At 36.5% G+C, this 26,194-nt stretch overlaps 1 protein-coding gene across 9 annotated transcripts in view; it reads right to left on the reverse strand.

The window, feature by feature from the left end:
- The window catches only part of ATRX (ATRX chromatin remodeler), a 320,378-nt gene that overhangs the window by 35,432 nt on the left and 258,752 nt on the right, over nucleotides 1-26,194 (reverse strand). For all 9 annotated transcript variants that reach the window (XM_058712606.1, XM_058712608.1, XM_058712607.1 and 6 more), the window contains 3 exons: nucleotides 19,671-19,779; nucleotides 7,468-7,645; nucleotides 5,952-6,146 (listed from right to left, as the gene is read on the reverse strand). In XM_058712606.1, coding sequence (XP_058568589.1) covers nucleotides 5,952-6,146; nucleotides 7,468-7,645; nucleotides 19,671-19,779 — 482 coding nt within the window. The remainder of the gene's footprint in view (nucleotides 1-5,951; nucleotides 6,147-7,467; nucleotides 7,646-19,670; nucleotides 19,780-26,194) is intronic.

Here is a 26,194-nt window from a genome sequence, read left to right on the forward strand (position 1 = left end):
TAATGTCAACTCCCCACCTCAACTTTTCCAAGAAACACCTGAATATTCCTTCCTTTTTTAGTATATGTGCTGCCGAAGCGAGCACTGAATATTCCTTCCTTGATGCCTATACAGATTTGTATCATAGGACCCATAATTTTTATTATATTTACTTGCTTATAGTACACTGATTAGACTACAAACTCCTTAGGAACAGGAACCTAGTCTTGTTTACCAATGTATTCTTAGTAACCAGCATAATGATAGTTACTTTTCAGGTACCTGAAAAGTTTTTAATGAATGAATGAATAAATAAACTTCATTATTTAGGTAAATTTTTTTCACTGCCTACTAAGTAAAAGCTACAGTCTATCACCAGTTATTGAGTTCTCCCATTTATTTTCTTGAAGTGCTTGATTCACTCCATAATCATCACCCTATTTTTTTAAGTTTATTTATTTATTTTGGGAAAGAAAGAATTCATGTGAGTGGGGGGAAGGGGCAGGGAGAGAGGAGAGAGAGAATCCCAAGTAGGGAGAACACGACCTGAGCAGAAATCAAGAGTCATTTAACCAACCAAGCTGTTCAGGTGCCCTTTATCACCCTATTATGCATCCTCATCCTGCATTTTACTACCAGATTAATTTTCCAAAAGCTCACATTCATCATACAACAGATCCATTCATGAACTTATGTAGTAAATACTATTTTAAATACAAATGCCTCCATTTACCTTTCATGGCTGTCTATTAGCTGGCCCCACATTACCCACACCTCACACATCCAATTTCAACTCTTCACCTGGCCAATGTCTTCATCATACCTTGAATTCGGTACATAAATCATTTTCCCCTTTGCCCAAATTGTTGCATCCTACATTCAAACCTCATTCTTTCCTAAACCAACTAAATACTAACCATCTTTTATTGGCCAGTCTGATGTTTTTCCACCAAAACTGTACCTGAATGCTCTATCCTCCATTTTTTAACCATATATACTATATGGAAAACACATTCAGTACTAGTCACATCAGCACTTCATTCTTTTTTCTTAAACCATGCTAATTTTCTCTCCACAAGTGGGTTATCACCTTCTTCAGGTAAATCTCATACAATATCCTATTTCCTTTTAGATCCCTGACAGTTCTTAGTTACTGTGATAGTTAGAAAGGCATTATAGTATATACAGTACACTGTTTTTAAAACTTTTTTTAAAAAGCCCTAACCTCTGAGTAAGTTACAGGAATAAAAAGCAGAGCATAGGGGGAAAAAAGGTACCAACATCCTCCCTTTTTAAATATATATATTTTTAATGTTTATTTTTTGAGGGAGAGAGAAAGAGCATGAGGGGGAGAAGGGCAGAGAGAGAGGGAGACACAGAATCCGAAGCAGACTCCAGGCTCTGAGCTCTCAGCATAGAGCCCTCATGGACCATGAGATCACGACCTGAGCTGAAGTTGGACGCTTAACCGACTGAGCCACCCAGGCGCCCCATCAATATCCTCCCTTTAAATGAAATCTTATGTTGCAGCCCAAATGCATAAAAGAGATAAAAGGAGAGAGACTCTGATTGAAATGAGATGTGGGGTTTGGAGTGCTGCCTGCCTGTCTAGCCTTCCCCTACTCAGCCACATGGTGGCACTGGAGCACCTATGCTACTCTACTGGAAGCTCCTTGGAATATGACATTTGAAAGCTGCTAAATTCAAGTTCTAGCTCTTAACACTGGACATGTACCCTTGGGTAGTCACATTCTCCCTAGACTTCCATCTCCTAAAATAATGAATATGTATGAGAAAAGTTAAACTTTAAAGTTTTCTATAAATTTGAGGAATTTACAACTTCACAAGCCATGAGCTAAACGCTGTACTATACAATCTCAATAGTTACATTACACAATGGTATTAACTGTGAAAGAATTCTACATTTTCTTTTATTTGTTAATGTTTTTATTTCTGAGAGAGAGACACAGAGCATGAGCAGAGAAGGGGCAGAGAGAGAGAGAGAGAGAGAGAGAGAGAGAGAGAGAGAGAGAGAGAGAGAGGGAGACACAGAATCCGAAGCAGCTCCAGGCTCTGAACTGTCAGCACAGAGTCTGACATGGGGCCGAACTCACAAACTGCAAGATCATGACCTGGGCTGAAGTCGGATGCTTAACCGACTGAGCCACCAAGGCTCCCCAGGAATTCTATATTTTAAAATCCAGCTTTATTTAAAATAAAATAAAATAACAAATATAACATAACAACATAAAATAGAAGCATTCTAAATGCCATCTGATTTTAGGAATCCTAGGTACTCTGCCCTGTTTCATGTACTTGGACTTAACATTCTAATTTCTAATGGGGGGCAGTAAAGTATATAATGATTAAGACTCCATGCTTTAAAGTTGGGCATACTTGAAGACCAGCTTCGCTACTAATTACGTGTGTAAACTTCAATAAGTTACATAACCTCTCCAAACCTTAATCTCCCCATCCAAAATGAAAACAGCATTATTGGCTTTTCAATTGCTGCTGGATTGAAGAAGATAATCTGAACAAAGTGTTTAGCACACAGTATGAAACCCAGTAAGAAATCAGTAAAAGTTAATTATTATTTTCCTTTTGGGAAGAGTTGTGGGAGAGTCAATATTCCTTTTCCTTTTTGTTCTTGGGCAAAGGGTTATACCATCAAAAGCAAAATAAGGGGGCACCTGGGTGGCTTAGTTGGTTAAGTGTCCGACTTCAGTTCAGGTCATGATCTCATGGCTCGTGGGTTCAAGTTCGACATTGGGCTCTGTGCTGACAGCTCAGAGCCTGGAGCCTGCTCCAGATTCTGTGTCTCCCTCTCTCTCTGCCCCTCCACAACACTCACTCACTCTCTCTCTCAAAAATAAATAAGCATTTTTTTAAAAAAAGCAAAATACAGTAAGTAAAGTCTATAAATGAAAAAGCATGATACTTTTAACAACTCAGAGTACCAAGTTATAAAACAGATGGTTTCTTTTCAGACATCTTACAACAATTAAATAGCATTCCTTTCCTGCAGGATTTTTTAAATCTTCTTTAAAGTACAGACGATATCTTGCTGGTCTTGGTATACCCTCACAGTACACCTCAAAATCAGCTAATAATAAATGTTTGTCAAATTAAATTTTTTTAAATGTTTTTATTTATTTTTGAGACAGAGAGAGACAGAGCATGAGTAGGGGAGGGGCAGACAGAGAGGGAGACACAGAATCTGAAGCAGGCTCCAGGCTCTGAGCTGTCAGCACAGAGCCCGACGCAGGGCTTGAACTCACGGACTGTGAGATCATGACCTGAGCTGAAGTCAGAGGCTTAACCAACTGAGCCACCCAGGCGTCCCAAATGTTTATCAACTTAAACAAATATTCCCATAATCAGAAATTTACCACATAACGAATAACTTCAAAGCAATTACTCCCTTTCAAAGTGGAATGTTTGCTTCCTATCAGAAATATTACTAACCGTGATGCACTTCTTATAAAAGTTGAAGCTTAAAGTGTAATTTTAAGAACGATGCTAATCAGACAAAAATCATTCTCAAATTGAAAAGGGAAACTTCACTATCTTTAAAATTATAAACATACATGCAAGTCCTTAAAAGAATACTTCTTGCCATACAGAATTAAGTAACTAATAAGAAAGCTGTTGGGGATACAAGAGTTAAACAAATCAAGGCAAGTGAACACTATGCAGCTGATTTTTAAAAAGTAGAGGTATATATACCAATATAGAAAGATGTTCAAGAAACATCTTAGGTGAAAAGAACAAGTTGGAGAAGAGTATATATGGTACGATGCCATTTGTGTTTGTGGGTTTTTTTTAATTTTTATTTTAACGTTTATTTATTTTTGAGACAGAGAGAGACAGAGCGTGAACAGGGGAGGGGCAGAGGGAGAGGGAGACACAGAATCTGAAACAGGCTCCAGACTCTGAGCGGTCAGCATAGAGCCCGACGCGGGGCTTAAACTCACGGACCGTGAGATCATGACCTGAGCCGAAGTCGGACGCCTAACCAACTGAGCCACCCAGGCGCCCCTGTGTTTGTGTTTTTAACATTTATTTATTTTTGAGAGACAGAGAAGGAGTGGGAAAGGGGCAGAGAGAGAGGAAGACACAGAATCCAATGCAGGTTCCAGGCTCCGAGCTGTCAGCACAGAGCCTGACATGGGGCTCAAACTCACGAACCATGAGATCATGACCTGAGCTGAAGTTGGACGCTTAACCGACCAAGCCACCCAGGTGCCCCTGTGTTTGTGTGTTTTTAAAGATATACAAAAAAATTTGAGTGCATAAAATTTTCCAAAGACTATTTAAGAATTCTACTGATGTTCTATAATAACATAATTTAGAAAGCCAAATCACTATCAATTTAGTATTTCATAACATGAAAATGAAGTAATATTCTTTAATGAAGTATTTTAAATGTTAACTTAAAAAATGTTATATTCAAACCCCCATGTGGCCTTAAGCCATTATCAAAGAGATTTGATGGACACTGTCACAAAAACTCTTTCATAAATGTTCTACCAGTGACTTTTAAAAAGTGTATTTATTTGAGAGAGAGAGCGTGCCAGCAAGTGGGCAAGGGGCAGAGAGAGAGGGACAGAGGATCCCAAGCAGGCTCCATGCAGTCAGCACAGAACCTGATGCGGGACTCAAACCCACAAACAGTGAGATCATGACGTGAGCCGAAACCAAGAGTTGGACGCTCAACCAACTGAGCCACCCAGGCACCCCACCAGAGAACTTTAAATGGAAGAGTAGTTCACTGATTAGAAAAACAAAGTATTTAAAGACAAAAGACATTTTTAAAAAATTTACAAATGCTTAATGTCCATGTTACTTAAGAATTGACACGTACATTAAAAGTTAACTGGAGAATCGCTTCTCGGCCTTTTGGCTAAGATCAAGTGTAAAAGTTAACTGGAGAAATCACTGACTGACGTTAGCATTAGAGAGTTATTTATTACTATTTATCTTTTGCTTTCATTAAATGTGTCCAACTGTATGAAAAGCTAAGATACTTATGAGGTAACACATACACAAATGACTAAAGTGACTTTGGTAGAGTGATACTATAACCTGGTAGCTGCTTTCCCAATTCTCTTAACAGCTACAGGGGACATTAAGTGCTTGAATCTGAAACCAAGACAACAGGAAAAGCAACCCCCCAACAACACCGCCTAAAACAGCTTTTTAGATGAACTAGAATAGGTTTAAATATATTTAGATCACTTTATATCAGAGAACATATGGCTTTGTCTTACATTCAAAAGGGTCAAAATGATATCTACCATTATAATACATTTCTATATTGATCTAAATAATGTCTTTTTTTAAATCCAAGAACAATGGACCGGAAGACAGATGTAGATACTACTCCTGATTCTGCCACTTATTAGCTGGAAACTATGAGCAAGTCACTGAATATCTCTGACCCTAGCTTTCTCCACTTATATAAAATAAGAGGGCTTGGCAAGATTACCTCTAAGTATCCTTTTCCAAGTGTGAAAGTCTTACTTGCTTTATGACAGTGAAAAATATCAAGTAAGATACACCTTTATTTGCTGATTCTTAACCGCAACAAATGTTATGACAGCAACAAATGTTAAAGAAAAGACCATTAAAATTTCATATAGAAATATTAAAATTATGTATGCCCTCTACTGGAGATTATTAAAAGAGAAACATACTGTTTCCTTTAAGGTTTCTACTCCATAACTTTTTTTTTTTTTACAGAGCTGAACTTTTTATTTGGCATTAAATATGTATTTCAGATTACACGATCTTTTTGTGGTGTTATGTAGAGAACTGACCAAGCACCCTCTCATTTAAATACAATTTTATTCTCTTTGGAAAATTCTGAAATCTAGCCTTATTCAAATGACTAACTTTCATAGTAGTAGTAAAATATCTTTAGTCCATGGTGGGTTTTTTTTTTTTTAAGCTAATCTAAAGATGTTTACCTTTGGCAGCATAGGAGTATCTCTCTTCTTCTTTTTTTCAGAATTAGGGTCATCTAATAAGTCTGGCTCAAAAGTATAAAGTTCAGTAAGCTCATTCATGGTAAAATGACGCTCGACCTGCTGCTGATCAACAACTCGAAAAGATAGTGACTGCTTAGTTACTTGACGATCATAAATCTTATCTTCCATGGTTCCCTTGTAAAAAGAAGGAACAATATACAAATAAGCAACTTTTGTACACATGAAACTTAATCAAGGAGAAATACAATTATTGGTTAATACAAAAGAGCAAAACTCTTCATAATAATATACTGCCATAAAGCAAGTTTTATTAGCAATAATGCTTAATTCATGAGAGATTTCATCTGTTCACTGTAGTTTACCTTGACAAAAAAGAAAACTACATTACTGATAATCATTCTGTATTATCTGACCAATACACATTCATGTTTTGCTTTATATATATCTGTACTTGGTGGAAGTAGAAGTGCAGTTAAACACCAGGGTAAACAGAACACAGAAATAAAGAAGTACATGAAATAAGATTTTAGAGGGTTATAAAATAATACAAGAGAGTAGCTTAATTCCTTCTGAATGGAATATAATAAGCTCTCAATCACTACAAACTGCCTTTCTATCGTCTTACTTTCCATAATTTCAGGACAGAAAATTAATAACTAAAATGCCACATCTATTACATATATAGCATTTTAAACTAGAATGTAAAAGAGCTTTTAGTTCAAGGATAGGAAAGGGGTGATAGTGTAGTCTGCCAATTAATAGTAGTATGTACTAGAGAAGATCAAATGAGCAAGGATCAATCTACCAATAAAACCCAGTCTCTGGTTCAGAAGCCCAGATTTGGAGGCAGGTGGAGAGAACAGCATCTGTTCCCAAAACAGATGTACCAGTTAAAAGGCAACTTGCTTGATTCCATAAATATGTATTACCTTGTACTTCTTTAATTTTACTTATTTTTCTTAAATTTCAGTTTCTGTTTTTTAATATCTGAGTTTATATTTAAAGCAAATAATGTTAATATTCTTTCCTAGAAAGTATTACTCTTTGTAATAACTCATTATTATTATAAGTTAACTTTTTCTTCCTATTTACCCATATTTTCAAATTAAGAGAGTATCTGGTGGCCACTAAAAACAAGAATTATTTGACCTTTACATCTATAAGCAAATTAGATTTACTTATTTGCTTTTCTATGTATGCTAAGTAAAAGAACTATAAATTTTTAACTTTCCTAAACAAGCAAGAAAATTCTAAATCAGTTTACCCATGCAAATCCATCTCAAACTGAGAAAGGTGACATTATAGACATGGATGAACTACAAAACAGAAAATCATGAGAGGCCAAAATTGAGTTCTGCTGCATTATATATAGTATAGGATTGATGTTCTCAATTTCATTTGCCTCTTCATAATGCATATATGTTTGGCACTCCAAAAATATTATGTTTCACCCAACCTTTCACTATGAAAAAGAAAATATAAATTACAAACCTACCTGAGCTAAGAACCTATATACATACACAGGTTTAGTTTGTCCAAAGCGATAAACTCTGAATATACTCTGGATGTCATAAGATGGATTCCAAGAAGCATCAAATATAATCACTCTATTAGCAGCTACCAGATTAATTCCAAGAGATCCTGCTTTGGTGGAAATGATAAACAATCGTCCTCTGAAAATAAAAACATGAATAAATGCTTTAGTAATAAGCGCTTCACAGATATTATGAAATGACTTTTTAATCCTAAGGCAGTTTTTTGAACAATTAAAAGTTCAAAGAATTCATTTCTCACTTACTGAAAAAAATAAAGACATGTCTAAGGAGTCAGACTGATGATTTATACATGCAAGATGAATCTTATTGCTAGAAAATCAAATAGTCTCATAGGAATAAAGATAAATATGGAAATCACATTAAAGATAAATATGGAAATTATGTATTCAAAGCATTTGTAGATTCTGAGTAAATAGAAAATCCGTGTATATATAACTCAAAAGTCCTATTGTGTTCGGTACTGTTATGAGCAAGCACTAAGTACATCAAAATGAAGGACAGTGTCCAAGGAACTAAGTGTAGTAGGAATGAATGATAAGCAATTATAATAAATATAGTGTAATGAACACAGGGAGAGAAGTTAGACAGATGCAAAATACTGCAGTAGCTAAAACAGAATCAAGAAAACAGACTGCTCCAAGAAGGATGTGAGGATGTGTTAAAAAAATTTCTGTGTTGGAACACAAGAATTTATATTGCTGAGAATTTGAAAATGAATTAGTTGACAGGTTCATAGAAAACTAAGCAAATGTTAAAAAAGAAATAATTACTTGAACAAAAATAAATATGTGCATTAAAAAGGGAAAAATAATCACAGTTTTTTAAGTGGTTTATGTATGAATATTTACATAGTCACAAAAAAGCAAATACTTCCAGACTCATTTAGGCAAATATTACAAAACAATACGTTGGGAAAATGAATGAGGAAAAGTGTGTGTGTGTGTGTGTGTGTGTGTGTGTGTGTGTGTGTGTGTAAATTCCCACCTTAGATTGTAATGTGGATATACGAAAGTAAATACCAGAAGAATTGCCAAGAGTTGAAACCGGTTACCTGCAGAGAGGTATCATGTGTAAGAAGGGGTTGGTTAAGGGACTGATTTTGATCTCAAGCCTTATAAAACTTTTTAAAAATTTGTAAATATATTACTTTGATATAAACAAACTTTAGGAAGATTTTATACGACATTTTTTTGAAAATATAAACAAATTTAAAGAAAAAAAATAGTTCCATTCCCCAGAAACAACCTCCATTCCAAATCATGGAATATTTCCTAGGGTTTCTTTTTTATAATCACATATATTTTTGGCTTTACATATACATGATAATATCTGTGTATATAGTTTATATTAGGAGTATTTCTTCAACTTTCTTGGTAAACATCAGGCTTGGTAGCTAAATAATATTCCATCAGAGGACTATATAATTTACTGTTGGCCAAACTAATTAAGAGTGAGAAAACCCCTGGAATATAATAAACTTTCAAAATTCTCCACGAAATGCCTTTAAATACCAAGCCTTACTTTCTATAATTTCATAAGGGAAATTTGTAACTAAAATGCCATACTGATTACATACAGTATTATAAACTAAGATGCAAAGAAGCTCAAAATTTAAAACAGGAAAGAGTCAACACAGGTACTAAATTCATGTTTTATATGGAATTGGTGCTACTACATGTCTAAGAATACAAGCTACAGAAGTTATCAAAAATGGAAGATAATATATTCATTCACACTGTTATAAATAAGATCATAAGATTGAAAATAAAAAATATGTACAACATAGAGGACTAGATTACACTCTGGCTACTCAATGAGTTACATTACCAATAAAAATCTATATTATGTTAGGGGCACGTGGGTGGCTCAGTCGGTTGAGTGTCTGACTTCAGCTCAGGTCATGATCTCATAGTTCACGAGTTTGAGCCCCACATTGGGCTCTGTGCTGACAGTTCAGAGCCTGGAGCCTGCTTCGGATTCTGTGTCTCCCTCTCTGCCCCTCCCCAGCTCACACTCTGTTCTCTCTCTCTCTCTCTCTCTCAAAAATAAATGAAACATTAAAAAATTTTTAAAAAATCTTTATTATGTTATGTGAAAAAAAGCAAGATCTAGAACATTATTAAGTATAATTTCAACTGCACTAGAAACCAAAACATATACATACATACAATGTTAACAGTAGTTCTCTGGTCATGGAATTGTGATAATTACTTCCTTCTTTTTTTTAAATTTTTTTTAATGTTTATTTATTTTTGACAGAGAGAGAGACAGAGTATGAGTAGGGGAGGGGCAGAGAGAGAGGGAGACACAGAATCTGAAGCAGGTTCCAGGCTCTGAGCTGTCAGCACAGAGCCGAACGTGGGGCTTGAACTCACAGACCACAAGATCATGACCTGAGCCGAAGTCGGACGCTCAACCTACTGAGCCACCCTGATAATTACTTCCTTCTTTATACTTATCTATAATATTCATTACAGAGAACAAACTGTGTTTTTTGTTTTTTGTTTTTTTTTTTTTTTTTACTTAGTGGACATATTTAGGGATCATTGGCAACTAGGGCTCCAAAATTATTCTCGTTATTTATATCTATTCTGCACCAGTGAAAGGATCAAGCATACAAGAATGGCATAAACTATGTAGGTTAAACACACACACACACACACACACACACACACACACACACACACACAACAGGAAACCTTGTAGAGAACTTCAAAACTCTTTGGTATGTACCCAGTAATGAAGAGTTGAAGGGGCTTAAATAAGCACCTTTATCAAATTGCTATGCATCCCAAGTTCTGAGCTAGACTGTTAATACAAAAAAATGAAAAAATGTCCAGCCACTGCACTAAAGGAGTGCAATGACAAGATAAAAAAACATATAAACAATTGTATGCAGTCTAATTTGCAATAATAGAGGTAATTTACATGGTAAATATTCTGATTTTTGAAAGCATAAAAGTGGGAATGCAAAATTGTTTGATTTTGCGTCCAAAAGAAAAATAAAGTCAAGTAAATGAACAAGTAGTATTAAGAATTATTTTGCAACTGGGGTGCCTGAGTGGCTCAGTCGGTTAAGTGCCCAACTTCAGCTCAGGTCCTAATCTCAAGACTCATGGGTTCAAGCCCCATGTCAAGCTCTGTGCAGACATCTCAGAGCCTGGAGCCTGCTTTGGATTTGGTGTCCCCGTCTCTTTCTCTCTCTGCCCCTCCCTGCTTGTTGACTCTCTCTCAAAAATAAAAATCAAAAAAATTTTACAATTATTTAATTGTTAATATTATTCAGTATGGAGTATATAAATTCATACTGAAATAAGCTAACCAGGATATTTTAAGATTTTCCTAACACTAAACATCAGTATTAAAATATACAAACGCAATGAAAATATTAACTATTATTTGAATAATGCTGCTATAAACCATCTGGATATGTTTTTTGGTAAAGACATGTAAACCTTTCTGTTAGGTATTGCTAAGAGAATTGCTGGGTCATAGGGTACGTATACAGCACTATTAAAGCTGAACAAATAGTTCTACTAAGTCGTTGTTCCAATTTACATTCCCACCAGCAGTTTGAGAGTTCTAACTGTTCCAGATCCTTGACAACTCATGGCATTGCCTTTTTTTAATAACCTTCAAAAAAATTAGCTTAAGGATCACAAGAATTTGTATCAGTAGTATAGAGTTTCCATGTACCCTTCATCCAGTTTTCCCCAATGGTAATAACTTACATAACTATGGTACGTTGTCAAAACCAGAAAATTGATGTTGGTACAATACTATGAATGCAAGCTTATTTGATTTCACCAGTTTTTACATGTGCTTTTTTTGTTTGGTATACAGCTCTATGAAATTTATCATGTATGTAGAATCATGTAATCATTTCCACAAGCAGGATATAGAACTGTTCCACCACCACAAAAACAAACCTCTTTTGTGTTATCCCTTAGTATTCATACTTTCCCCCCAACAAACCCTAATCCCTGACAACCACTAATCTGTTCTCTACCACCATAATTTTGTTACATCAAGAATGCCATATGAGGTGTGCCTGGGTGGCTCAGTCGGTTAAGTGTCCGACTTCAGCTCAGGTCATGATCTTGCAGTTTGTGAGTTCGAGCCCCATATCAGGCTCTCTACTGTCAACGCGGAGCCTGCTTCAGATCCTGTCTCCCTCTCTCTACCCCTCCCCCTCTTTTTCTCAAAAAATAAACAAACATTAAAAAGAATAAAAAGAACACCATATGAAAGGAATCATATAGCATGTAACCTTTTGAAATTAGCATTTTTCATTCAGCATAATGCCCTTGAGATCCATCCAAGTTCTTTGGATCAATATCAATAGTTCCTTCCTTTTTATTATTGAGTACTATTTCATTATATAGATATAACATAATTTACCCATTCAAATGTTGTAAGACACTTGGGTTGTTTCCAGTTTTTGACTGTTACAAATAAAGTTGCTATGAACACTTGTGTATAGGTTTCTATGTGAAAACAAGTCTACATTTCTCTGGCATAAACTTTTAAAAGTGATTGCAGGATTGTATAGTAAGAATATGTTTAATTGTTTAATTTTTTAAAACAACTACTAAGTTGTTTTCCTTTTATTCTTTAAAAATTTTTTAGGTTTATTTATTTTGAGAGAAAGAGAAGGCGAGCAAGCAGGGGAAAGGCAGAAAGAGGGAGAGAGAGAATTCCAAGCAGGCTCTGCTCTGTGTGTGCAGAGCCGGATGCAGGGCTCAAACCCCAGAACCTGTGAGATCATGACCTGAGCCAAAATTGGGAGTCTGGTCACTTAAGGGACTTAAGCCACCCAGGCACCACCCCCACCCCCCAAGTTGTTTTCAAGGAAGAATGGCTGTGTCATTTTACATTCTCATCAACATTGTGGAAGAGATCTAGGTCTCAGCATCCTAATCAGCCTTTTACAGTGCCACCATTTTTTATTTTAGCCATTCTGATATGAAGTGATATCCTGTTGTAGTTTCAGTTTGCATTTCCCTATTGGCTAGTGATGAATGTATTTTCAAGTGCTTATTTGCCATGCTGCATTGATCCTCTTAAATGAATGTCAGTTTAAGTCCTTGGCCCATTTTCTAACTGAAAAATGTTTGTTTTTTCACTATTACATTTAAAGAATTCTTTACATATTCTGAGTATGAGCCCTTACTAAAAAATGCTTTTTGCAAATATTTTCTTCAAGTCTGTGATCTGTCTTTTCTTAACAGGGTCATTCACAAACAAAGTTTTTACTTATTTTACTTTTTTATAACTGTTTTAAAATTTATTTTTAATTTACATCGAAGTTAGCATATAGTGCAATAATGATTTCAGTAGAATCCAGTGAGTCATCCCCTACTACAACATCCAGTGTGCCCCAACAAGTGTCTTCCTTAATGCCCCTTGTCAATTAAGCCCATCCCCCCACCCATAACCCCTCCAGCAACCCTTAGTTTGTTCTCTGTATTTAAGAGTCTCATATTTTGTCCCCCTCCTTGTTTTTATATTATTTTTGCTTCCCTTACCTTATGTTCATCTGTTTTGTATCTTAAATTCCACATATGAGTGAAGTTATATATTAGTCTTTTACTAATTTCGCTTAGCATAGTATACTCTAGTTCCATCCACATTGTTTTTATAATTTTTTTAAGTTTATTTATTTGAGAGACAGAGACAGTACAAGTAGGGAGGGGGTAGAGAGGGAGGGATAGAGAGAGAATCCCAAGCAAGCTCTTCATTGGCAGTACAGAGCCCAAGGCAGGTCTCAAACCCACAAAACTGCAAGATCATGACCTGAGCCAAAACCAAGTTGAATGTTTATCTGACGGAGCAATCCAGGCATCCCTAAAGTTTTTATTTTTAATTATCCAATTATTGACTTTTTATCTTCAATGGATTATATCCCTTTGGTGTCATGACTGAAAAACTATCTGCTTAAACTTAGTTCCTTAAGATCTTTTTCCCAATGTTTATTTATTCATTTTTGAGAGAGAGAGAGAGAGAGAGAGAGAAAAAATAAATGACAACGAACACAGGGGAGGGGCAGAGACAGAGGGGGAGAGAGAACCCAAGCAGGCTCCATGCTGTCAGCACAGAGCCAGATGCAGGGCTTGATCCCATGAACCATGAGATCATGACCTGAGCTAAAATCAAGATTCAGGCACTTAACCAACTGAGCTACCCAGGCACCCCTTGAAGATTTTCTTCTATGCTTTCTTATACAAGTATAATGTTTCACATTTAAATTTATGAACCATTTTGACTTGATTTTTGAATAGGGGTGAGGCTTAGGTCAAGGTTTGTTTCAGCCTGTGAATATGCAATTGTTTCAATACCATTTGTTGAAGAGACCATCCTCCCTTCACTGAAACACTTTTGTACCTTCCTCAAAAATGCTTTTAACTTGCATTTCTCTGATGATTACTAAAGATGAGCACTTTTTGTATGTTTACTGGCCATATGAATACTGTCTTTTGTAAAGTCCTTTTGAAGTTCTTTCCTTTGGCATTGGCTGGTTTATCCTACTAATTTTGTTTAAAATTTTTTTAATGTTTATTATTGAAAGACAGAGAGAGACAGAGCATGAGCATGGGAGGGGCAGAGAGGGGGAGACACAGAATCCGAAGCAAGTTCCAGGCTTTGAACTGTCAGCACAGAGCCTGATGCAGGGATCGAACTCACAAACTGCGAGATCATGACCTGATCTGAAGTCAGACACTTAACCAACTGGGCCACCCAGGTGCTTTTATCCTACTAATTTTTATTAATTCTTTGCATATTCTGGGTAAGAGTCCTTTTTGGATCTATGTATTAAGAGTAGCTTCTCCTAGATATTTACAAATGGCATATCCAACAAGTGGTAAATATCCAAACTATATAAAGAACTTCTACAAAGCAACACCAAAAACCTCCAAATAATTCTATTAAAAATGGGCAGAGGACATTTGTCCTGAGTGGACATTTTTCCAAAGAAGACATACAGATGGCCAACAAACACATAAAAAGATGTTCAACATCACTAACCATCAGGGAAATGCAAATCTCCACAAGGAGATCTCACACCTGTCAGAATGGCTAAAATCAAAAACACAAGAAATGACAAGTGTTAGGATGCAGAGAAAAAAAGAACCCTTGTGCATTACTGGTAGGAATACAAATTGGTACTGCCACTGTGGAAAACAGTATGGAGGCTCCTCAAAAAATTAAAAATAGAATTAACATATGATGCAATAATTCTTCTACTGGGTATTTACCAAAAAAAAAAGAAAAAGAAAACATTATTGCAAAAAGATATATTCACCCCTAAGTTTATTTATTGCAGCATTATTTACAATAGCCAAGATATGGAAGCAACCCAAGTCTACACTGATAAAGGAATGGATGGATAAAGATGTGGTGTGGAATATTACTCAGCTTTAAAAAAGAACAAGACTGTACCACTTGAGACAACATGGACGGACCTCAAGAGTTTAATCCTAAGTGAGGTAAGTCAGACAAAGACAAATACCATATGCTTTCACTCATATGTGGAATTTAAGAAAAAAAATGAACAAAGAAACCAGACTCTTCAATATAGAGAACTGGTGGTTGCCAGAGGGGAGGTGGGGGGGGGGGGGGGGGTAGGGGTAAATTAGATAAAGGGGATCAAGAGTATGCTTATCTTGATGAGAACTGAGTAATATATACAATTGTTTAATCATATTCTGCACCTGAAACTAACATAAGCACTGTAATATTAATTGTATTTTAATAAAAAAATGGTAACAAACACAAAATCAAAAGTATATGTTTGTATAAGCATAGAAACTCTAACCATGGTTATATCTGGGTTACTAAATTATAAACAATAACATTTATTGTCTTCTTTGTGATTTTCCATAGTATCTGTAAAAATGAGAAAATAGCTTCTATTTTGTGGCCTGCCTTTTCATTTTTAACATGAAATTCCTTTGATGACTAAAAATTCTTAATTTTACTGAAGCTCAACTCAACAATATTTCCTTTTACGGTTAGTACTTTGTGGGTCCTTTTTATGAAAGTTTTCTTAATGCAATATCAGGAAAATATTCTTTACTGTTTCCTTCTAAAACTTTTGTTTTAGCTTCCACATTTAAATCTACAAACCATGGATTTAGTTATCAGGGAAATACAGTTTAAGATTACCAAGTCTTACCAGTACGTATCAATCACAATAGCTTTAAAAAAACAGACATTGTCAAGTGATGATGAGGACAGAGAACAACTGAAACGCCTATATGCTACTGGGGGGGAGGGGTGCAGAGTGCAAACTGGTACAACCATTTTGGAAAAATGTCTTGGTAATATGAGCTAAAGCTGAATGTACATGCATCTTTTACTCAGCAATCTTACTTCTGGGCATATACACAACAGAAACACATACATATGCTTGACAAATGACAGATACAACAATCTTTAAAAAGTTGACTCTGGGGCGCCTGGGTGGCGCAGTCGGTTAAGCGTCCGACTTCAGCCAGGTCACGATCTCGCGGTCCGTGAGTTCGAGCCCCGCGTCGGGCTCTGGGCTGATGGCTCGGAGCCTAGAGCCTGTTTCCGATTCTGTGTCTCCCTCTCTCTGCCCCTCCCCCGTTCATGTTCTGTCTGTCTCTCTCTGTCCCAAAAATAAATAAAAAACGTTGGGAAAAAAAAAAAAATTTTAAAAAGTTGACTCTTTGGACTTCCACTCTGGAAAGATGGGAGTAGACATACTCTTCCCTATTCCTTACAATAAGGAAAGCAAAAGACCCTGGACATTACATATAAAACAATCATAAGAAGTTTCTGAAAAGTGAGGAAGAGGAGAAAGACTGGCTAGGGACCTTGGGTGCTAAGGAACAACATGGCACTAAGTTCCATAGGATTTCTTCCCAAAACGAGGGCTAAAGAACCCAGCAATCTGGAAATGCCAGTAGATACTGCCAAAAAAAGAGTCTCCAAGAAAATCCTGCTCTCTCTAGCCAAAGGACCAAAAAAAGGGGCACCCTAGAAAGACAGAAAACTTTAAAACAATAATCATTCAATTGCAGTCAAGCAGTACAGAAAAAAAATGCGGTGCACCTCCATCCTTGTCACTAAAGGCTGAGTGGGGAGTTCAGACTCCTACCTTCTCCTAGTTGTAACAAGGCATGGCCAGAGTGGTGTCAGAGAAGTCTGAGTTAACACAGTCCTCCTCTCAACCCAGCAGTGTCAGTAAAGACCATGAAGGGAACTCAGACATCCATCCCCACCCAGAAGTTACAAGAAAAACCCTATATCTCTGTACTAGGGTAGTATCAAAGGATATATAGTGGAGAGTCAGGAATTATACCACAACCCAGTTAATGAGTTACCCCTGCAGTGTCAGTGGAGGCCCATGGGTAGGGGTTGTAAATAGGCAATCCTAACCCTCCCAGCCAGGATAGTATCGGCAGAAATGTAGTCGGTAGACTCAACTCCCACTCTCATCTTCCATCTGAACATGTGCCAAAAGAGGCCTGCTATAACAGAAAATTTAGATCCACAGTCTCATGAAATAATAAGCAAATATCCAGTTAAATTATATCTTTGTCCTAACAGGAACCAGTAAAATCTCAACTTCAATGAAAAAACGCAATCAACAGACACCAACACTAAGATGACATAAATGTCAGAATTGTCTGACAAGGATGGAAAAAGTTGTTACATTTCTAAATATGCTTCAATAAGGAGTTATTAACACACCTGAGACAAATGAAAAAAAAACTGCCTCAGTAAAGAAATATAAGACATAAAGAAGAACCAAATGGAAATTTTAGAACTGAAAAATACAATAAAAAACTAAACAGTAGAATGTAGAGAACAGAGATTCACTTAACTTTGAAAACAGAACAATAGAAATGACCCTATCTAAACAACAGATAGAAATCAAACAAATAAACAAAAAAATCACAGAAAAACAAAATGGAGACTGAGGGAACTATAGGACTCTAACATTATTGTCTACCATTCTTATCACTGGAGTCCTAAAAGGAGAGGAAAAAAAAGAAGGGACTATAATAGTATTTGAAGAAATAACGGCTGAAAATTACCCAAATTTAGCAAGAAACACAAACCTACAGATGCAGAAATTGAATGAACCACAAACAGGGCAAACTCAAAGAAATTCATGCCAAGAAGCATCATAGGCAAACTTTTGAAACTAAGATAAAAAAAATCTTGAAATAAGCAAGAAATAGAACCTTACTGACAAGAAAAAAAGATTTTAAAAACAGATTTTTTTTAATTAAAATATATTTGACATATAATATTGTATAAAATTAAGGTATACATGTTAATTTGATACACTTATATACTGTAATATGATTGGCACTGTACCAACAATTAGCACCTCTACCATGTAAATATTTTCTTTTTACTGGTTGGAATAATTAAGTTCTAATCTCCTAGGAAGTTTAATGATTATAATAAAATACTGTAGTCTACATTCACTTATTGGTTTAGCCACTATGAAAAACAATATGCAGTTTCCTCAAAATTTTGAAAATAAATCTACCATATGATCCAGCAATTCCACTTCTGGGTATATATACAAAAAAAAAATGAAAACAGAATGTCAAAGGGATATATGCACTCCCATGTTTACTGCAGCACTATCCACAATAGCCAAGATACGAAAACAACCTAAGGGCCCAGCAACAGATGAAAAGATAAAAAAGATGTGGTATATATGCAATGGGATAGTGTTCAGCCATGAGAAAAAAAGGACATTTTGCCATATGTGCCAACATGAATGTACCTTGAACACATAATGCTAAGTGAGATAAGAGAAAGACAAATACTGCATGATATCACTTTTGTGTGAAATTCAAAAAGCCTAACTCATAAAACAGCAGGTATTTTTGAAAGTAATTATGAAATCCAGAAGGAAGTGGTAAAACATTTTTCAAGTGCAGAAAGAAGAGAAATGCCAACCCAGAATCCTATACCCAGCTAAAATACTCTTCAAAAATGAAGAGGAAGTCAAGAAATTCTCTTCTGAAGGTACTCGGGAAATTTATTGCCAGCAGACCTGCTCTGAAAGGATGACTAAAGGAATTTCTCTAGAAAGAATGGAAGTGATAAAAGAAAAAATACTGACACATTAAGAAGGAAGAAACAACAATTAAAAAACAAAAAATATGAGTAAATAAAATAATTTTCCTTCTAATTTTTCTAAGTTATACATAATTATTGAAGAAAAATTATTACATTAATGTGGTAATCCACTTATATAGAGAAAACCAGTTAAGACAATTATATTATAAATGGGAAAGAGAAAGGGACATAAGGGCATAAGGTTTCTACACTTAGTTAACATGGTAAAATGATGACATTAGTCGACTATGATAAATTATGTCCATGTAATGTAATACTTAGAGCAACCACTATGAAAGTTATAAAAAGATACATCAAAAAACACCATAGATGAATAAAAATACAATTTCACAAATGGTAAAAAGTAACCCACAGGAAGGGTAGAATAAGAAATCAGAAAAAAAGAGGGGTGCCTATACTGTTTTAAACTCTATACACTGTTTTCTAGAGTGGCTGCACCTGCTTGCATTCCCATCAACAGTGCGGAAGTGTTCCCCTTCCTCTGCATGCTCACCAACGCCTGTTGTTTCCTGAGTTGTTAATTTTAGATATTCTGACACTTGTGAGGTGGTATCTCATTGTGGTTTTGATTTGTATTTCCCTGATGATGAATGATGCTGAACATCTTTTCATGTCTCTGTTAGCCATATGAGATGAATTTCTTGAGATGTGATGACACCATTTTGTATCTTGACTCTATCTTGCATTTGTCAAAACTTATACACTAAAAGGAGTGAATTTGACTGTAGATAGATTTAATTTTTTTAATGTTTATTTATTTATTTTGAGAGAGAGAGAGAGAGAGAGAGAGAGAGAGCACATGAACAGGGGAGAGGCAGAGAGGGAGACAGAGAATCACAGTAAGTCTCTGCAGCGTCAGTGCACAGCCTGACACGGGTCTTGGTCTCACCAACTGTGAGAACATGACCTGAGCCAAGATCAAGAGTCGGACGCTTAACCAATTGAGCTACGCAGGTACTCCTAAAATTATTTTTCTTAATTCTCTATACAAACGAAAAATGTTTCCCACCTCACATTAGTTTCATCATTAAATTCTTCAGCCCATTTTTTCCTTGATTGTGCAGTAGTAGAACCATCTAAACGGTAATAGTCAATGTTTCGCAGCCACTTCCCTTCACCTGGAAATTTAACAAGAAAAAAGAGATTTGATATACATTGTTCTGCTAGTAATAACAGATTATATTCCCCGCTCACCATTTAAAATCTGATTATCATGCATAGCAACACAAAATTTTTTTTAATTAAAGTGTAATTCACAATATTACAAATAAATTTACCACAGATTTACTTCTAATACATACTGAATAGCAAAGGTACTTTTAAAAAAGTATTTCATCTACATGTGAATTTCTTAAAAGACTACCTTGATGACAATCTTTTAAAACTGTCAAAAGAATATGGTTAAATTGCATTATGCTCATGAAGCTTGCTTTTAACTGAATTTGTAAATGGCCATGTTTCCTCCCTTATTAACAAGTTGACCCTGGTAAGGGTACCTGACACAGAATGCATTTATTCAATCACTGAAGAAATATTTATAGAATGCCTAATATGCGTCAAAAATTATTCTATGGTCTGGCCACATATATCAGCATATATTCCTATTTCATGACAATTGTGTGTGTGTGTGGGTGTGTGTGTGTGTGTGTGTGGGTGTCTGTGTGTGTGTGTAAGGACTTTGACTTTATAAGTAAAACAGTTATCAGACATGTCAACTTTTGGACAGTGAGGTGAAAATTTACCCAAGACTTACATTAAAATTAAAATACCAAATTTAGTGCTTATGACATTTATATTTTATTATACATTAATTTTCATTACAATTCTCTAAACTATAAATATAATACTACTATTATCCCTGAATCCGATCCTAGAATCTTAACATAAAAAAAAGGTGACAAAACTGAGATTCAGGTCTTTCGGTGAACTTTTTACTTAAATTTAGTATTTAGTATCAAAGGTGCTTTTTAACATGCTTATTTACTTACCCATGTCTTTACTTATATTTAAAACTAAAATTTCATTGCTAAAAATGGGTAAGAAAGTCTACTTATTTATGGCTTTTATTTCCTTCAATTGGAAAAAAAGGCATACACAGCTAAGGAAAAGAGAATTTGAAATAGATGGTTAGATAAAAAAGAGGCTGGAGTCACAATTCCATTAATTGATCACCTAAACTGGGTAATTATGAAAGTTAATATGCTAATCATACATAAAATGAGATTAATATTTTTAAAATTATTTCAACATATTCACCTTCCGATGGTAATACAAATGAATAATCTGTACTACCACTTCTGGGAATCCAACACTTAAAAAGTGACAAAGTCAAATACACATTTTTTAAAAATACCAGTTTCACCATTTACTAGCAATTTCATTTAGAAAATGTGAAAATGTGTTTCATTGTGTTTAAAAATGGAGAGTTGGAAGATGGCGGCATAGGAGGACTAGGCTCACGGCGTCCTGCTGATCATTTAGATTCCACCCACATCTGCCTAAATAACCCAGAACAACGCAAGAAGACTAGCTGAACAGACTCTTCAGAGCCAAGCGTAGACAAGAGACCAACTGAAGAGGGTAGGAAGGACGGAGAGGTGGTGCGCGCTACATGGACTGGCGGGAGGGAGCCAGGGCAGTGGAGGGGCAGCCCGCCTGGCAAGGCAGAGCCCCCGAGTCTGACTTGCAAAGTGGAGGGGCTGGATGGAGTGAGTTCTGACAGCCAGTGGGAATTAACATCTGGAATGTTATAAGTCAACAGCTCTGCTCAGAGGGCGGGAGGGCTAGAGGACAACGGGAGGGAGAGTTGTTGAGCCCTGGAAGACAGAGCTCAGCTTGGTGGGGAACAAAGGCGCTGGCCAGTGGCATCTCCCTCGCCCATCACCCAGCCAAATCCCAACAGGAACCAGTTCCGGTCACCGAACTTGCTTCACCACGCAAACACCCAACGCTGTGCTTCTGTGGATCCATCCCTCCAACGGATCTGCCTCCCTCCCAGTGCCACAGGGCCCATCCTGGAGCAGACCACCAAAAGCAAAGCGAAATGAGCCTGCTCCTCCCACAATTGTGCAACTTGTGGAACCACCCCGGCTAATAAACCAGATCCCACAGAAGCAGCACGACAAGCCTGGCAGTGTGCAAGTAGCCCAGACATGGGCCACACCACCCCATAGTGAGTCCTGCCCCTGGGAGAGGGGAAGATAAGGTACACACCAGACTGACTGTGGTCCCAGTGGTGGGCGGGGAGCAGACAATGGGTCTGACTGCAGCCCCGCCCACCAACACAAGTTATTCAAGACAGCATGGGGGAAGTGCCCTGCAGTTCCACACCACTCCAGGGACTATCCAAAATAATAAAACAGAAGAATTCTCCTCAAAAGAAAACTCCGGGAAGTAGCAACAGCAAACGAATTGATCAAAAACAATCTAAGCAATATAACTGAGCATGAATTTAAAATAATAGTCAAAAATTAATCACTTGGCTTGAAAAAAGTATAGACAGCAGAGAATCTATTGCTACAGAGATCAAGGGACTAAGAAACAGTCAGGAGGAGCTAAAAAATGCTATAAATGAGGTGCAAAATAAAATGGGGGCGACCATAGCTCAGACTGAAGAGGCAGAGGAGAGAATGGGTGAATTAGAAGATAAAATTATGGAAAAAGAGGAAGCTGAGAAAAAGAGACATAAAAAAAATCCAGGAATCTGAGGGGAACATTAGGGAATTAAGTGATGCGATGAAACAATAATATCCGCATAATAGGGAATCCATGGGAGGAAGAGAGAGAGAAAGGGGCTGAAGGTGTACTTGAAGAAATCATAGCTGAGAACTTCCCTGATCTGGGGAAGGAAAAAGGCATTGAAATCCAAGAGGCACAAAGAACTCCCTTCAGATATAACTTGAATCGATCTTCTGAACGACATATCTTGGTGAAACTGGCAAAATTCAAGGATAAAGAGAAAATTCTGAAAGAAGCTAGGGATAAACATGCTCTCACATATAAAGGGAGAATGATAAGACTAGTGACAGATCTATCTAGTGAAACTTGGCAGGCCAGAAAAGAATGGCAGAAAATCTTCCATGTAATGAACAGAAAAATATGCAGCCAAGATTCCTTTATCCAGCAAGTCTGTCATACAGAATAAAAGTAGAGATAAAGGTCTTCCCAAACATAACAAAAACTGAAGGAATTCATCATCACTAAACTAGCCCTATGAGAAATCCTAAGGGGGATCCTGTGAGACAAAGTGCCAGAGACGTCACTATAAGCATGAAACCTACAGACATCACAATGACTTCTAAACCCGTATCTTTCACTTATATCACTGAATGTAAATGGACTAAATGCTCCAACCAAAAGACATAGGGTATCAGAATGGATAAAAAAAACAAGACCCAACTATTTGCTGTCTACAAGAGACTCATTTTAGACATGAGAACACCTTCAGATTGAAAGTGAGGGGATGGAGAAATATCTATCATGCTATTGGAAGCAAAAAGAAAGCTGGAGTAGCCATGCTTATATCAGACAAACTGGACTTTAAATTAAGGCTGTAACAAGAGATGAAGAGGGGCATTATATAATAATTACAGGGTCTATCGATCAGGAAGAGCTAACAATTATAAATGTCTATACGCCGAATACAGGAGCCCCCAAATATATAAAACAACCACAAACAGAAGCAACCTTATTCCTAAGAATGTGGTAATTGCAGGGGACTTTAATACCCCACTTACAATAATTGATACATCATCTAGACACAGCATCAATAAAGAAACAAGGGCCCTGAATGATACATTGGATTACATGGAATTGACAGATATATTTAGAACTCTGCCTCCCAAAGCAATAGAATATACTTTCTTCTCGAGTGCACATGGAACATTCTCCAAGATAGATCACATACTGGGTCACAAAACAGCCCTTCATAACTATAAAAGAATTCAGATCATACCATACACACTTTCAGACCACCATGCTATGAAACTTGCAATCAACCACAAGAAAAAGTCAGGAAAACCTCCAAAAGCATGGAGGTAAAGAACACCCTACTAAAGAATGAATGGGTCACCCAGGAAATTAGAGAAGAATTTGAAAATATATGGAAACAGATGAAAATGAAACACAACAATCCAAATGCTTTGGAATGCAGCGAAAGCAGTCCTGAGAGGAAAATACATTGCTATCCAGGCCTATCTCAAGAAACAAGAAAAATCCCAAATACAAAATCTAACAGCACACCTAAAGGAAACTGAAGCAGAACAGCAAAGACGCTGCAAACCCAGCAGAAGAAGAGAAATAATGAAGAGCAGAGCAGAAATAAACAATATAGAATCTAAAAAAACTGTTGAAGAGATGAATGAAACGAAGAATTGGTTTTTGAAAAAATAAACCAAATGGATAAACCTCTAGCCAGGCTTCTCAAAAGGAAAAGGGAGACGACCCAAATAGATAAAATCATGAATGAAAATGGAATTATGACAACCAATCCCTCAGAAATACAAGCCATTATCAGGGAATACTATGAAAAATTACATGCCAACAAACTGGACAACCTGGAAGAAATGGAAAAATTCCTAAGCACCCACCCACTTCCAACTCAAACAGGAATAAATAGAAAACATGAACAGACCCATAACCAGTGAATAAATTGAATCAGTTATCAAAAATCGTCCAACAAATAAGAGTCCAGGACCAGATAGCTTCCCAGGGGAATTATACCAGACATTTAAAGCAGAGATAATACCTATCCTTCTCAAGCTATTCCAGAAAATAGAAAGGGAAGGAAACTCCAGACTCATTCTATGAAGCCAGCATTACTTTGATTCCTAAACCAGACAGAGACCCAGTAAAAAAAAGAAAACTACAAGCCAATATCTGTGATGAATATGGATGCAAAAATTCTCAATAAGATACTAGCAAATCGAATTCAACAGCATATAAAAAGAATTATTCACAATGATCAAGTGGGATTCATTCCTGGGCTGCAGGGCTGGTTCAACATTTGCAAATCAATCAATGTGATACATCCCATTAATAAAAGAAATGAACCATATGATCCTGTCAATCGATGCAGAAAAAGTATTTGACAAAATTCAGCATCCTTTCTTCAGAAAAACCCTCAAGAAAGTTGGGATAGAAGGAACATCCTTAAACATCATCAGAGCCATTTGTGAAAAGCCCACAACTAATATCATCCTCAATGGGGAAAAAGTGAGAACTTCCCCCCTGAGATCAGGAACACGACAGGGATGTCCACTCTCACCACTGTTGTTTAACATAGTGTTGGAAGTTCCAGCATCAGCAATCAGACAACAAAAGGAAATCAAACGCATCCAAATTGGCAAAGATGAAGTCAAGCTTTCTCTTTTTGTAGATGAGAGGATATTACACATGGAAAATCCGATAGACTCCACCAGAAGTCTGCTAGAACTGATACATGAATTCAGCAAAGTCACAGGATACAAAATCAATGTACAGAAATCAGTCGCATTCTTATACACTAATAATGAAGCAACAGAAAGACAAATAAAGAAACTGATCCCATTCACAATTGCATCGAGAATCATAAAATACCTAGGAATAAACCTAACCAAAGATATAAAAGATCTGTATGATGAAAACTATAGAAGGTTTATGGAGGAAATTGAACAAGATATAAAGAAATTGAAAAACATTCCATGGTCATGGACTGGAAGAATAAATATTGTTAAAATGTCAATACTACCCAAAGCTACCTACACATTCAATGCAATCCCAATCAAAATTGCACCAGCATTCTTCTTGAAGCTAGAACAAGCAATCCTAAAATTTGTATGGAAACACAAAAGACCCCGCATAGCCAAAGGAATTTTGAAGAAGAAGACCAAAGCAGGAGGCATCACAATCCCAGACTTTAGCCTCTACTACAAAGCTGTCATCATCAAGACAGCATGGTATCGGCACAAAAACAGACACATAGACCAAGGGAATAGAATAGAAACCCCAGAACGAGACCCACAAATGTATGGGCAACTAATCTTTGACAAAGCAGGAAAGAATATCCAATGGAAAAAAGTCTCTTTCACAAATGGTACTGGGAGAACTGGAGAGCAACATGCAGAAGGATGAAACTAGACCACTTTCTTACACTGTTCACAACAATAAACTCAAAATGGATAAAGGACCTGAATGTGAGACAGGAAACCATCAAAACCCTGGAGGAGAAAGCAAGAAAAAATCCTCTCTGACCTCAGCCATAGCAATTTCTTACTTGACACATTCCCAAAGGCAAGGGAATTAAAAGCAAAAAATGAATTCTTGGGACTTCATAAAGATAAAAAGCTTCTGCACAGCAAAGGAAACAACCAACAAAACTAAAAGGCAGCCAATGGAATGGGAAAAGATATTTGCAAATGACATATCGGACAAAGGGCTAGTATCCAAAATCTATAAAGAGCTCACCAAACTCCACACCCGAAAAACAAATAATTCAGTGAAGAAATGGGCAGAAAACATGAATAGACACTTCTCTAAAGAAGACATCCGGATGGC

This window comes from Neofelis nebulosa, chromosome X (genome assembly GCF_028018385.1).
Source record: "Neofelis nebulosa isolate mNeoNeb1 chromosome X, mNeoNeb1.pri, whole genome shotgun sequence".
NCBI classification, from domain to species: Eukaryota; Metazoa; Chordata; class Mammalia; order Carnivora; family Felidae; genus Neofelis; species Neofelis nebulosa.